General features: G+C 33.9%; 2 protein-coding genes across 2 annotated transcripts; one reads left to right on the top strand and one right to left on the bottom strand.

Moving 5' to 3' along the window:
- Window positions 1–11128: 11128 nt before the first annotated feature.
- On the bottom strand, window positions 11129–11559 carry LOC145318168 (histone H3). The gene has a single exon (XM_080159514.1). The coding sequence runs from the start codon at window positions 11557–11559 to the stop codon at window positions 11149–11151; it is 411 nt and encodes a 136-aa protein (XP_080015640.1). The 3' UTR covers window positions 11129–11148.
- Window positions 11560–14141: 2582 nt separating this feature from the next.
- On the top strand, window positions 14142–14514 carry LOC145318169 (histone H4). The gene has a single exon (XM_080159515.1). The coding sequence runs from the start codon at window positions 14148–14150 to the stop codon at window positions 14457–14459; it is 312 nt and encodes a 103-aa protein (XP_080015641.1). The 5' UTR covers window positions 14142–14147; the 3' UTR covers window positions 14460–14514.
- The last annotated feature ends 1416 nt before the right edge of the window (window positions 14515–15930 follow it).

Below are 15930 nucleotides of genomic sequence, written 5' to 3' on the forward strand. Positions count from 1 at the left end.
TCAGTCATGAATACACATTCCATGACAAAGACACATGACAAGAACATGACCAATACACATGACAAGCACATGACCAACACAAACTATGACAAGCCCATGACAAAGGAAGCCAGCAAAATGACGCCAAATGGACAAATTCAAAATGGCGGCCACACAGCTTTTGATAATTATTCACTAGGAAAGAAAAACCTGTTTATAATTTAAAAAACCATTTAATTATCAAAATTGTGTATCTTTTTAAAACCAAAACTAAGTCTGTCTGTTTGTCTGCTTGATTGATTGTCTGTTTGTCTGACCGTCTGTCTATCCATCTGTCTGTCCGGATGTCTGTCTGTCTGTCTGTCCGGATGTCTGTCTGTCCGTCTGTCCATCTGTATTATCGTCTGTCTGTCCTACCGACTGTCCGTCAAATTCCGCTTGTCCGTGTGTCTGAAGCTTAAGATCTTGGTAACCGCTGAACTTCTTGGGCTCTACACTTTAGGGAATATAGCTACTGTTTCTGCAGTGGTTTAAGCTATTTTCTTTGTGAGGGATGAAGGGGGGTAAAAACTGGTTTTCTAACTGACTACTAGGAGACATAACTTGCGGTGGGAGACATGAGTTCGACCATCTGCACGACTGCGGCTCTTGTGATCAGCTGGTTCTGGACGAGGAGGACACAAACACCACCACCACTGCTAATAGGTACAGATAGATAGGTAGATAGATAGATAGATAGACAGTCAGACAGACAGACAGACATACAAACAGATATACAGACATACATACAGGCAGACAAACGAACAGACAGACAGACATACAGACAAACATAGAGACAAATATATCATCAGACACTCAGATAGACAGACAGACAGACAAACAGAGAGACAGTCCGACAGATCAATAAGACAAACAGACTGACAGAAAAATAGATAAATAAGAGACAGACCGTCATAAAGACAGACAGACAGATAGACACACAGACACATATATTAACAGACACTCAGATAGACAGACAAACAGAGAGACAGTCTGACAGATAGACACACAGACAAATATATTAACAGACACCCAGATAGACAGACAGACAGACAAACAGAGAGACAGTCTGACAGATAGATAGACAGACAATAAGACAGACAGACTGACAGTCAGACAGACAGACAGACAGACAGACAGATAGATAGATAAATAGACATACAGATAGATGGCCAAAATAAAAAAATTCCAGGCTAGGATTTCCATAAAAAATTAAAAACCTAAGAAAATTAAATAGGTAAATCAAATAAAATTTTAAGGCTAAAATATGGAATAATTGGTCTTATTGGCATGGTGCGTAGAAACCTGGCTCTTGTGTCCGCCAGCAAGGGTTCTCACCACCTGGAGACAGCAAAGTCAAACTTGGAGACAAAACAGGATTCGGAGTGTTTGTCAGACACAACCAGCCTTCTAGCGAACGGCGGCGGCTGTCTGCCCCGATGTGACTCGCCGCTGGTCGATGTTTCCATTTGCAGCCCGCCGCCCCCGCCGTTTGAAGAAAATGGCGGATTGAACGTAGCGGCGGCGGATATTTCCCCTAAAACTCTTGAAATGATTCAGGTTTACAATTTTGTCAGGGATCTTAAGGGATAAGACAATAGACAATAAATTAATCTGTACACCCCACATTTCCCCACCATTTCGTAGATTAAAGGTTTGTACAACCAGTCCCCAAAGTTTTTATTGCAAGGAATGAGAAAACGCGTTCGTAAAATATAAACTAAGCATTAATAACTATGTGTATTTTTTAGGAATCAATATATTATAACTAGGATGTTGCACAATATTTGCATGTACTCTAATATAATGAAACTCGAAGCTAGTTAAAATAACATTACCCCCTTCTCTTCTCTTCCCTCCTACTTGATTAACGAACTGACCAATATATGAGGTTCTTGTCAGCAACCTAAATTGACGACAAATTTCCCTTGTCATAATATCCACTTAAATTATATATCCATTATTTTAGGATTACCTGTCCCGAAGCTCCCGAAGTGATGATTCCAAGTGCCTGGCATACTCAATAGAATTCTATCAAAAATCTTTCTATCCCGGGCTATATTGTGGCAGGTGTTCTACATGCTTGCAAACCAGTTGGCCTATTCCGTAGCTCTAGAATTATTTATTCTATGGAATATTGATAAGTTTATTTGTATCATTTTTTCTATGATGTAACCAACTGGTCTAATCCATTGTTATAGTCTTATTTATTCTATGGAAGATGTTTTACTCAATAGAATTTTATCAAAAACTTTCTATGAAGATTTTGAGAAAGACTAAACTACATAACTTTTGTGTCACTTTGAGGAAGACAATTTCCTTTTCTCCCATCTCTTTTGAAGAGATTTTCTTCCCCCCCTCCCTTTTTTCTTTTCCCTTAATATGACGTCATATAGGAATCGTCTTCCTCAAAAGTGACACAGAAGTTATGTAGATTCTTCTCTCTCAAGATTTTTTTACTCAATAGAATTCTATCAAAAACTTTCTATGATGGTCTAAATTTTGTTCTACTTGCCTAAAAATCTAATTTCTTGCCTTAAGTATTCCATGGAAGACGTTGTACTGAATAGAATTTCTAATGATTTTTCTATGGATAGTACTTTACTTTTTTTTTAATCTATATTTCTTATTCTATGTATGTCAAAAAAAATTTGATTATAGACATGTTTTTTTTGCTTTTTTACTGTGATCTCATAAAATATTTAAACCAATTGTCATATTTAAAAATCATAAATAATCATAATTATACCAAAAAATCATTTATAATTTAAATATATATATTTTTAATGAAGAAACCACTGTAGACATTTTTTTTAAGCAGAGTTTTTATATAAATTAATTTGTCTGTTTCTTATTTATGTAATTTTGTGGCAGGAAGGATGGGGACAATGGGCTGTTTATTACAATAGTCCCCAAAGTTTTATAATAATGTTTTCTTATTCGTTGACTGAACAACATTGGAGACTTTTAAGGGATTTTGATTAGTTGGTTCATAAAGTTGAGTGTCCAATCGTTTCAATCACTAAATGTAGTCTAGAGAAGGAATAATTTTGTGTGTCATCATTGGGTATGTACATAAATTTATCGGCCATTGTCTTATCTCTTTAGATCCCTGATTTTATGGCCTGACCGTTCTTTTAAAAAAAGTTTAATCTTAATTTATTTGGAATATATGACATTAATAAAGAGTGGTCGTAGCTGACATAATATCGACATATCGATAGGATAATGATAATATAACTGCATACTTAAACCTTGATTGGTTGGTTCAAACTAGCAGTGTACGTACAATCTATTCAACAAATGAATTTAATTTACAAACGGGGAATTTTGATTATCATAAATTCGTATATAATGCGATTTTTTTCCTGTTGTCCTATCCCATAAGATTCTTAATCATACATTCCCGAGATACTAAGAAGTATAGAGACACACACACACATCCTAATTAATTAGCTAAACATAAACAAGGATGACAACATCCATAATAGCGAAGCTCTAAAAGTCAGACGGTAGGACAAACGAACTTGTAGAGTGTCAGAATAGGAATTTATAAGTCTAATCAAAATAAAATGAAAGTTGGTCACAAAATTTCTTAACTACAGGATTCTATTGAACCTCAGATTTTAAGGACTTGATTTTTAATAAAATGATTTTAAAATGAACATGTTTTAAATGGACTTTCTAGTAACGATTTTAGAGTTGCTTATCTTTTTACATCGCATTACATGCCTTTAAATAACGATAGACTGGCGCTAATTACAGAAAAGCTTTGCTTTTAATGATTATAATTCAAGACGCATCAGATATTAAGTCCTTTATATTGAATCTATAATATACAAAACAAAACAATAGACAATGGATATAAAATATACGTGGATATATTAACAGGGGGAATTTGTCGTCAATTTAAGTTGCTACTAAGGACATATATTAGTCATATCGTTCATCCAGTAGGAGGGAAAGGGGGTGGATGGGGTGTTGTCATTATATTAGCTAGCTGCGAGCATTACTTTAACAGAGTACATGAATATGTGGTGCAACATCCCAGTAATAGTATATCGATTATGTCTACTAAATCCAGGGATATGAAGGGATAAGACATTTAGTGAAGAATTTATGTACAACGAAGTAATTTATGATAATAATGGCAACATCACAGTTATGGAGTGAAAGTAAAACCCCTTCTGACAAATTAAACATGTCTTTAAGAGCCATAGGGTGCAACCACATGATACATAGGGAATATGTGTAATTGTGTTGTGATGGTTTTAAGCTATGTATTTTGGGTTAGGAACCACCATCCTCCCTCCCTTTTTTCTATTTAACAAAAACAAATATGAATTTAGGGGTGGACCTCCCCCACACTTTGGAGCGAATTTGGCTTCAGAATTTAATATTCAGTTCCGAATGGGCCCAACGTTGCTTTATCTGTAATACAAAGTAGAATGATGTCTGTCCGTCCGTCTAGTCTGTCTGTCTGTCCGTCCCTTAGGATATCGGTAACCACTGAACCGATCGGATTCTACTCTTCAGGGAATATACCTACTGGTCCTGTGGTGGTTTTAGGCTATTTACTTGGGGGGTGTGACACCCCCAACCCCCCCAAAAATGAAAAAAATCCCCCCTAAATTTTTTTGTTTTAATTATTTAAAATTTGTGGGGGCATCTCCAGAGGTACTTATTTATTTCTTTATAATTACCTCTTGGGGCAAAGCCCCTAGAGGCTAGGGGCGAAGCCGCTAGTGTCATCATAGAGAACATGTTAACGCTTCATCATCAATTCAGAACACTATAGGTATGCTATAGATAACATTAACATGAAAATGTAACATAGTTCACATGAACTTTCAGAAATCAGAGATCCGATTAGAATTGAACAGACGCAAAAAGTCATAATTACTACGAATCTTTTAAATTTATTTATATAAACTAATCAGGATTCAAATGTACTTAATTTTAAAAATGAGTATTACCTAATACAAATAAATGTAGTTTAATAATATTCTAATGAAAATATTGAATATATTCAATAGAAAAAACTTAGTTCAAATTTAAATCGTCATGCTAATATTTTAAAAAGTTAGCTACCTCTAGTGTCATACTTTTAAACTAAAATCAGAGTAGAAAGTGGTAAAATATCTCCCAAGGCACAATTAAGACAAAATATGTCTCAAATATCAAGATCCCCTCTTAAGAAAATGTTCTATTTATCTTGCTACTGTGATACATGACTAAATATAACATATTTTCTTATGTTAAATTTTTACTATTTTAGTCTTAAAATGTGTCAAATTTTATGGTCCCCTACTAAGAGATTTTTATAATCGATATATTATTACTTGGATTTGCACCAGATTTTCATGTACTCTGATAAAGTTATGCTCGCAGCTGGCTAAAATAACTTTACCCCCCATCCTCTCCTCTCCTACTGAATGAACCAACTGACCAATAAATAAGGTCCATATTAGCAAGCTAAACTTGGGACAAATTTTTACTTGATAATATATCCATGTATATCCTATATCCATTATTCTAAAGTCCCCTACTAAGTTATTTTTATCTTGCTATAATAGAAAAATTTCTAGGATAGAGTATGTAACATGTTAAATATTATAAGGGGAGGTAGTAAAATATTTAAACAAAATTCTTAGAAATAGGATCTATGTTTAGTTAAATTTTACTCAACAGAGTTCTCTTTTTAAAGTTTTTTTATAATATTTTACTTAAAGTAAACTAATGTACACATTTTTTTACAAAAGAATAAAAATATTTTTTTTTATAAAGTATAAGTTTTGTAATCATATAACAGATATATATATATAAAATTGGGCGGTTGCACACTAGTACAGCAACTATTCATAAATTTAACAACACAGTTCAATAGTACATCTTGTTTCAACTGTAATACAATACAATTTTGTTATTATTTTAAGGAGAGTATTCTCTTATTTGCGTTTCTAAATTCAGAGGTTACGCTATGGCTATGCCTTAATGTTTGAAGACGCGCTAGAGATAAGGTGGGAGGGACTGGACGATGTCGATACCCCTTCAATTACATTTAGTTTTAAGGCACCCTTGAATCAAGGAAAGCCCAGTAAGTCTAGCGGCACCTTTTTCTAGGAGCGATTTCTCTTGGGAGGTTGGTGGTACCCTACCCCAAAATAATTATAAACCTCCCCAGGAACTATAACAATCTACATTGTAAAGGAGAACAATATAGGTTCAGCGGTGAACGAGATCTTTTCAGACAGACAGACACGCACAGAGACATCCTGTTACTTATATATAAGGATGTTCTTTTGTCTTAGCGCTTCGCTTTTAAATATGTTGTCATTCTTGCTTAAGACAGTTCAATAAAAATACTCCACTCAAGAAAAAAGCATTTAATATAATTATGATAGTTTAATTAACGATAATTAGGTTAATTAGAATGATAATTATTGCTATAGGATCATTAAATATGTATATAGTGTTACTTTGAGTTTTTTTGTTTCTTTAGATCTCAAAAACGGCTGAGTACTTTATATACAGCTGTAAATATATACATTGAACTGTAAATTATACTTGTACACAAAGTTTTTAAACAGTTTATCTCATTTCTTGGATACAAACTTTTGACACATATATTAAACATTGATTAGTTGGTTTAAACCTGCAATATCTAAACTTTTCAACCAATAATTTTGGTCTACAGAAGGTAATTTTGTGTATTATCATTGGGGATATACTTCAATTTATCGTCCATTGTCTTATCCCGTAAGATCTGTTAAAAAGAACAATGCAAAGAATAATGTTGTTTATCTATATGTGTATTATTTTTATGTTTTAACAATTTAGCTAAAAAAAATAACTAAGCTTTCATAGGCAAATGGTTTAAAGTAAATATCTATCACAGAGACATCTTTACATGCCATTTTTGCGAACCCCCCTCTTTTATTTTCATTTTATTTTTAAAATCATCCAACTAGCCTAAATAGCAGCCAATAAAATCGGGTATCTCTGTTCAATTAAACGGACTTTATTAAATTTTGATTGGTTGGTTCATTAAGTTGAGTGTCCAAACGTTTCAACTACATAAAAGCAAAACAATAGAGGGGGAAGAGGTTAAATACCTGTATGTGACCTTCCTGATGACCCTGTGGCGACTTTCAATTGGATCCTTGAAAATCAACCAATAGCTTAGGGAATATTAACAGCAAAGTCACTACAAAAGAGTAGAAAGCAATTTCCTAGCAGACGAAAAAGGTCTTTAACAGGGGGATCGAGATAAAAGTCTGTTTATACATCTATGTACACTATAAATTTATTTCAACTTCTAATTGCAATCTATAAATCTATGTGACACGGGAAAGAAAAATATGACGTAAATGGAACTTGTTCCGCAAAAGTTATACAAAATTGGGACAGTTTGTAATGTGTCAATCTATGTTTTTTTTGCGACTGCTTGGGAACACCATGTATGTCTCTAGGACAACATTATAATCAATCAAAAATATATGCTATGCCCATACAAAACAACACAAAAAATGTTCAAGTTCTGTATTAGACTTATTAGACTTATTTATTTATGGTTTCTACCATATTATATCCTGGTGTTTTAGAGATCTTGTTTGCCAAACATAAAGAGAACACCCAACTACTTTAGTATATCTAATTACTAGCGGCTTCGCCCCTAGCCTCTAGGGGCTTTGCCCCAAGAGGTTTGATCAACCTAATTTTTCGTACTTTAGATTTAAAAAGAAAAAGTAAAAAAAAAATTTTTTTTTGGGGGGGTGGGGTATTTTTCATTTTTTGGGGGGGTTGGGGGTGTCCCATCCCCCAAGAAAATAGCTTAAAACCATCACAGGACCAGTAGGTATATTCCCTGAAGAGTTGAACCCAATCGGTTCAGTGGTTACTGAGATCTTAAGCTTCAGACGGACAGACAGACAGACGGACAGACAGACATCGTTTTACTTTGTATTATAGATAAGAGGGAGGGGACACTAGGTTGATTAATACAATTAGTCCTCAAAGTTTTATAAAACCTTTTTCTTATTAGTAGGTTAACTTTGGGGGGTTTTATTAAATTTCAATTGGTTGGGTTATATAGTTGAGTGTCCAAACGTTTCAACTACTAATTGTAATCAACAGAAAGTATGATTCTTTGTGTATCATCATTGGGAAGTGCATCAATTTATTGGGAATCGTCTTATCCCTTTAGACCCCTGATAGTGATATTTAATTGTTCATTTTGTGGAAATACCGATGAATAAACAAGATTGAGCAATGACCATATAAATGAATGCTTGCCATAGAATTATTATTAGTAGAATAAAATCTAGGTACTTTGATATGTGTCATAGATTAATATGCAGTAGAAACTAGATTAAGCATTAACCAAGGAAAAAATTCTTTCCACAGAATAATTATCAGTAGAATAAATACCAGGTACATTGGCATGCATAAATTGTTATTATGTAATTGTAGAAGAAACCCGTTTGAATAATAACCAGTGGAAATAAATTCTTTTCATAGAAAAATCATCAGTAGAGTGGAATCTAGGTAGTGCTATAAGTTTGCCATAGATTATTGTAGTATGTTTTACATAGAATAATCATTAGCAGAATTAAATCAAGGTACCTTAACATTTACCATAAGTTAATATGCGGTAGAAATCAAATTGAGCAATAACCATCGACAGAACTTTATAGATAGAGAAATCATCAATAGAATTTAATTCAGGTTCCTTGACTTGTATCATAGATTAATATAGAGTAGGAACAAAGTTAATCAATAACCATAGAAATATTATCAGTAGGAAGTTATCTAGGTAATGCTATATATTTGCCATAGATTATTGTAGTATGTTTTACATGGAATAATCATCAGTAGAATGAAATCCAGGTACCTTAACATGTACCATAGATTAATATATACTATTTAGTAGAAATCAAATCGACAGAACTTTACAGATAGAGTAATCACCAGTAGAATTAATCTCCAGGTACCTTGACATTTAACATAAATTAATATGCAGTAGAAACTAGATTGAGCAATTACCAAGGAGAAAATTCTTTCCATAGAAAAATCATCAGTAGAATAGAATCTAGGTCGTGCTATTGGTATGTAGTATAGATTAACATGTAGTAGAAACCCGTTTGAATAATAACCAATGGAAATAAATCCTTTCCATAGATTAATCATCAGTAGAATAGAGTCCAGGTAGTGCTATAAATTTTGCACAGCTTATTGTAGTATGTTTTACATAAAGTATTAATAATTTGACTGAAATACAGGTTTTTGAAGGATGAAACATAGATTAATATTTATTAGAAACAATATTGAGCATTTTCTACATTAATAGATTGTAAAAATATGTAAAAAATTATATTGCTATTCAATATTAATCGATGTATTATTTCTAAATTTTGCAGCAGATTTTCATGTACACTAATAAAGTAATACTCACAGCTGGCTAAAACAACAATACACCCCATCCATCACTTCTAACCCCTCCTATTGGATGAACGATCTGATTAATACATAATGTCCGTATTAGCAAGCTAAGTTGGCGACAAATTTCCCCTTGTCAATAAATCCACATATGTATATCCATTTCTATTTTCTATTATTCTAAGGAGTACTTGTACAAATACAAGAATGAACAATGACAATTTGTTATTGATAAACATACATGTATCCGTCTGTATCAATCCACATATTATTACTTGGATGCTGCGCCAGGGTTTCATGCTCTCTGAAAGTAATACTTGCAGTTGGCTAAAATAACAAAACGTCTCATCCCCCCTCTCTCTCTATTGTACGAACGAACTGACCAAGAAATGAGGTCCATATTCTATATTAACGATAAATTTTCCCCTGTCAATATATCGAGGTATATCATATATCCATTTCTGTATAGTAATAGATATCATATCAAACATTTAATCAATTTATCGTTTATCCTTATACTTAAGTAACAGGATGTTTGTTTGTCTGTACCGAAGGATCTCGCTAACCGCTGAACCGATTGGGTTCTCCTTAACAGGGTAGCTCATAGGTCCCGGGAAGGTTTATAACAATTTTCTTGGGGGGTGGGACATCCACAACCCCCCCCCCCAAAAAAAAAAAAATATTTTTTTAACTAAAATAAAAATGAGGGGGAGGGCATCCCCCCCCCCAAAAAAAAATAAATATCGCCCCCTCCCCCCCAAAATTTTTTTAAAAACTTTTTCTTTTAAAATCTAAAATAAGAAATTGGGTTTTCAAATTCCACTCTCCTCAAGTGCCCCTAGAGGACTCTAGGGGCGTAGCCGCTAGTTTATTCATATAGTAATTTATAATTTATTATTAAAATAATACCCCCCTTCCTGATAAATTTTTAATAGTTATCAATCATATCGTATTACAGACAGCTTTCCGCGGATATTAAAAGGAAAAATTATACGATTTAACAAGTTATGGTATTAATTTTATATATTTTTTTTATATCTGAGGAAAATTGTCTGTAATACTATGCTATTCATGATTTTTTAGTATGGCTGAGAACAGTTTCTTTTACAGTGGGCATTAATCGGTTTCGAAAACAATGTGGAAAATTCTTTACTTATTTTGAAGTGGTTTTAGAGGCCTCGAGGGGCGCAGCCGCTAGTAAAAAGGAAAGTACTACATTATATTTAAAAATCTTTTCAATGATGTAGATATCAATAACACCCATGAATAACTTCCAGGGAGGGAGGGAGGGAACATTGGGCTGTTTATTACACTAGTCCCTAAAGTTTTATTAAAAACCGTGTTATTTGTTGGCTTAACAACTTTGGGGACATTTATCAAATTTTGATTGGTTGGTTCATTATGTGTCAAAACGTTTCAACCTCTTAATTTTAATCAACAGATGGGGTAATTTTGTGAATTATATTCGGGGATGTTTATCAAAGTATCGGCCATTGTCTTATCACTTAAGATCTCTGGAGTAACTGCAGTTAATAAATATAAATACATCTTATCTTTAGTGTATGCAATATACAATAGCCAAGAAAAATAGATATAAATTAGTTGTCTTTATAGAATGTAACTCATAGAAAGATATGGTTGGCTCTGTAAAGAGCCGTTATCTGTTGTCTGTAGGTCGGTAAGGCAATAATCTTAAGCACGTTCTCCACGGATTCTCCTGGCGAGCTGGATATCCTTGGGCATGATGGTGACTCTCTTGGCGTGGATGGCGCACAGGTTGGTGTCCTCAAAGAGACCAACCAGGTAGGCCTCGCTAGCCTCCTGCAGAGCCATGACGGCACTGGACTGGAACCTGAGGTCAGTCTTGAAGTCCTGGGCAATCTCCCTGACCAAACGCTGAAAGGGAAGCTTGCGGATCAGGAGCTCAGTGGATTTCTGGTAACGTCTGATCTCACGGAGAGCAACGGTACCGGGTCTGTATCTGTGGGGTTTCTTAACTCCTCCGGTGGCGGGTGCAGATTTCCTGGCGGCCTTGGTGGCCAACTGTTTGCGGGGAGCCTTTCCTCCGGTGGATTTGCGGGCAGTTTGTTTGGTACGAGCCATTGTAGATGCTGAAAAATTCAACTGAGTAATGTTGACTGAAGTTTTATATTTATAGTTGAATTCATTATAGTATTTAGGGGGTGGGCATTTTTCCTTATGGGGGTGGGATTTAATAATTCAACCTATATCTAATAAAAAAGGGAGGGTGTATTTAACAAAATGCTAAGGGGGTAAGGTATGGGGGAGGGGAGAAGTGACGCTAAGCAGCATATATGCTTGGAGGGATAGAAAGGGGATTTAAAATTACCGCGGGAACAAATCAAAGATTTATACAGCAAGGATAAGTCAGTGGCCGATAAATTTAAGTACTTCCCCATTAATGCTGCACAAAATTATTCCTTGATTACAATTAGTGGTTGAAACGTTTGGACACTAAAATTAATGAACCAACTAATAAAAATTTATTAAAAAGTCCCCAAAGTTGTTAAGCCAACAAATAAGAAAACGTTGGGGACAAGTGTGTAATAACTCCATGTAACATGTCCCCTCCCTCTCTCTTTATACAGGCACAGAAATGTTTAGGGGATTAAAATTAAAAAATGTTTGACAAAGCTACCTGACGCTAACTTATTATGGATCGGGGGAAACTATACCGGTTTTGTAATATTTTTTATGGCTTCGAAACTGATGGATGACAACCGGTTCGCAGACATACTGAAAATTCATGTACTGCATTGCATTAAAGACAATTTTCTACAAATATTATATTATATATTATAAGATTAATACCAGTTTTGTTAGCTCGGACTTTCGGCCAATCGGGGCTAACTAAACTGGATTTAATTTTATGATTTTGATATTCGCAGATGAGCTGTCTATAATACGATGTAATAAATAACTATACTTAAAATTTTAAGTAAACATTTTATTTATAAGCCTATGCATGATGAAGAATGAATTTATTTTATTTTTATAGGCAAAGCTTTCAGGGATCTAAAAATATAAGACAATGGCCGATAAATTGATGTACATCCCCAATGTTTATACACAAAAATACCCGTTCTGTGGATTACAATTAGTGGTTGAACGTTTGGACACACAACATAAAAAACAAACCAAAAAAATATTCATTAGAATTCCCCAAAGTTGTATAGTCAACGAATAATTATACGTTTGTAAAACTTTGGGGACTAGTTTAATAAACAGTCCATTGTCCCCTCTCTCTCAGCAAAGCTTCTCTACATGAAGGGTCGGTCCGTCCGTCCGTAACAGAAAGCTTTTTTGATATCTTATAAGAATCATCATCTATCTAAAATTTTTCATCTGATTCTTAAGCAAAAACATACAATAATTATGTTCATTTCATTCTATGTTAACGGTGTTTTTGTAATACCAATAATTGTATAGGACACGAAATTAATATTTATTTTCAATCATTTATTAATTTATAATTAACTAGCGGCTTCGCCCCTAGCCTCTATGGGCTTTGCCCCATGAGGTGATAAAAAAATTAAGGCGATTTCGTTAAAGGACCAAGGAAATCTTAAGCATAAAAAAATGGGGGGGGATTTTTTTTGTTTTTGGGGGGTTGGGGGTGTCCCACCCCCCAAGAAAATAGCTTAAAACCACCACAGGACCAATAGGTATATACCCTGAAGAGTAGAATCCGATCGGTTCAGTGGTTACCGAGATCTTAAGGGACAGACAGACAGACGGACAGACAGACATCGTTCTACTTTGTATTATAGATAAGCCAAATTCTTTAAAGTTTTCTAGACTAACCTATGAGTTTTCTAAAGTAAACTTAAGAAATGTTATAGGAATAGGAGTAGGACAAAAGCTTTTATTTCAACATTTATTAATTATGGATGTAAACTAATTTTATCATGATCATATGTTAAACAATAAACATACCATATTTTGTTTTAAAATGTAAAAAATCTTAATTTGATTTTTTAGAATTTTCAAGGAGGACAACACCCAAATAAGCGAAGCTCTATTCTGAAACGGAAAAACAAAGAAGCATTAATACTTTTCACTGAATAAGCAGAACATAAATGTGCAAGTCGACACAAAATTGTTAGTATATTTGTTGCAAAACTGCTTAAATACAACATACTCTTTATTGACATGCTTACATATTTTTAAGACTATAGAGAAACTTTGTTGCTATTGTTCCAGGCCAATAGGATTTTTATATCATATCACATAAAAAAAGTTAGAAAATAGCTAACGGTTACAGGTCATCATGACTATATTAGCTATCCGGACCCTAATTATGAAAAAAATTTAGAAAATGTTTTTATATGTATAATTTATATTAATTGGAATATATATTATAACATTAGATTAAGATAAAATATATAATATATTTGAGGTTTGTAAAGAAACCTAATGTTTTGTTTTGTGATTTCCCTCCTAACTTCTTTGTCCTGATATTACTCCTCCTTCTCTTTCCCCTTTTATCAACATACCCCACGCCCCCCCCCCCCCAAGCGGCGAGTACTCAAACTACTGATGCGCGCTGTTGTACTGGATCGACGAGACGTGCATCCAATAGGAGGTCGAGGGATTCGTGTGAGTTGGGTATAAGTATAGCGTCAACAACTACATCAACAAAGTTTCATTTTTGAAATCAAACTATCAAGATGACCGGAAGAGGCAAAGGAGGAAAGGGACTCGGCAAGGGAGGCGCCAAGCGTCACCGTAAGGTGTTGAGAGATAACATCCAGGGTATTACCAAGCCCGCTATCCGCCGTTTAGCTCGCCGTGGCGGTGTCAAGCGTATTTCAGGTCTGATCTACGAGGAGACCCGTGGCGTACTGAAGGTCTTCCTAGAGAATGTGATCAGAGATGCTGTCACCTACACTGAACACGCCAAGAGGAAGACTGTCACTGCTATGGATGTTGTCTATGCCCTGAAGAGGCAAGGCCGCACCCTGTATGGATTTGGAGGTTAAATGTACTGCTCACTGGATGCAACAAACGGCCCTTTATAGGGCCAACCATATTAAACACATAAGAGATAATCTGTAAAAGTAAGCTGATTTATCATCAACAACTAGCGTATAGAAGATGAAATAGAACACAAAAAAAATAAAACATAAATAAATATAAAATAACTTATTTCATAAACAGCTAAAAGAAAATAAACACATGGTATGCTTCAACTTGTTTGTATTCCACGCCTTATTATGATAATTAAATAATCAAATTATGAAAAGAAATCTGTATGGTTCTCCCCACAATAAATTAATTTTACTAAATGCTATGACATACCTAAATATTTGTGTTTATAGTTTTTTTTTCAGGTTCTTACGGTTTATCATCCCCATAATATAGAAACAGTTTGTATCATAATTTCTCGCTAACCGCTGAACCAATGTAGTTTTTCTTTATTGGGTAGCTTCCCATTGATCCCCGGTAGGTTTAGGACTTAATTTGGACAAGATGGTTAAAATTAATAGGAGGAGTATCCCCTCATCAAATATATAGATGGTAAGGACTCAGAAGTACCTATCTATTCAACGCAATACATACATTTCGACGCAAATTACTATTAAAAATTTTTCTGTCACCAATGAGAGGGTTCTGTATTAGTTTCTTTTAATTTTAACTTTTAAGGATTGCATATTTACATTTAATAGAAATAGTTGAATATATTGTAAGATCATAATATAGATACATTTATTTGCATTGAATACATAAAGTAAAAACTAATATTTTTTAACCTCTAGCGAGTAAAATTTAAACTAAGCTAAGCTTATGGATTCAAACATTTTTGTTTATATAATTTTACAACCTAAATTCTCAATATTTAACATGCTACAAATATTTCTTTTTTAAATATTTTAATATAGCAGGATAACTAAACCATTTTTAAAGTCCCCCACTTAGTTTTTGTAAGATGATATCTTACGAGGGTCCTAGGACAAACGCTGGAGTGACAAACGTCGGAGTGGAAACCTAACCTATTTTAAAGCATCTTCTAGGTTTTTTAAATGCCTAATCCCTGCGGGGGGCTTATTTGCTTTTTATCACCAAGCTAGATTTCAATTTTAATTCTGAAAAAGTATATAAAATCATATAAAAGATAGTGGATAGAATAAAACACAAAAATAATAAAACATAAATAAATATAAAATGACTTATTTCATAAACAGCTAAGAGAAAATTTACATTAGGTTTCAATTGATCTTGAAACGTTCAAATCTCAACTTAACCTAACCTGTATAGAAATACTTCACTAAATTAATATTTTACCACTCCTGCGTTTGTTCACTCCGACGTTTGGGACTCAACATATAATATAAAAAGTTTATTTTTTTAGCAAGATAAAGAAGAACACGTTACTTTGGGGGTTGGGTCTAGAATCTTAAAAGGGGTAGTTGCGCGAAATGCATTTAAAATTTAATTTAGTGAACTGCATAT

Source organism: Acartia tonsa, chromosome 4 (assembly GCF_053477335.1).
Source record: "Acartia tonsa isolate MP-2025a chromosome 4, ASM5347733v1, whole genome shotgun sequence".
Taxonomy (NCBI): Eukaryota; Metazoa; Arthropoda; class Copepoda; order Calanoida; family Acartiidae; genus Acartia; species Acartia tonsa.

What these genes read in the sequence shown, in the direction of transcription:
- LOC145318168 (XM_080159514.1), bottom strand. Translation starts at nt 11,559, where the DNA reads ATGGCTCGTACCAAACAAACTGCCCGCAAATCCACCGGAGGAAAGGCT.
- LOC145318169 (XM_080159515.1), top strand. Translation starts at nt 14,148, where the DNA reads ATGACCGGAAGAGGCAAAGGAGGAAAGGGACTCGGCAAGGGAGGCGCC.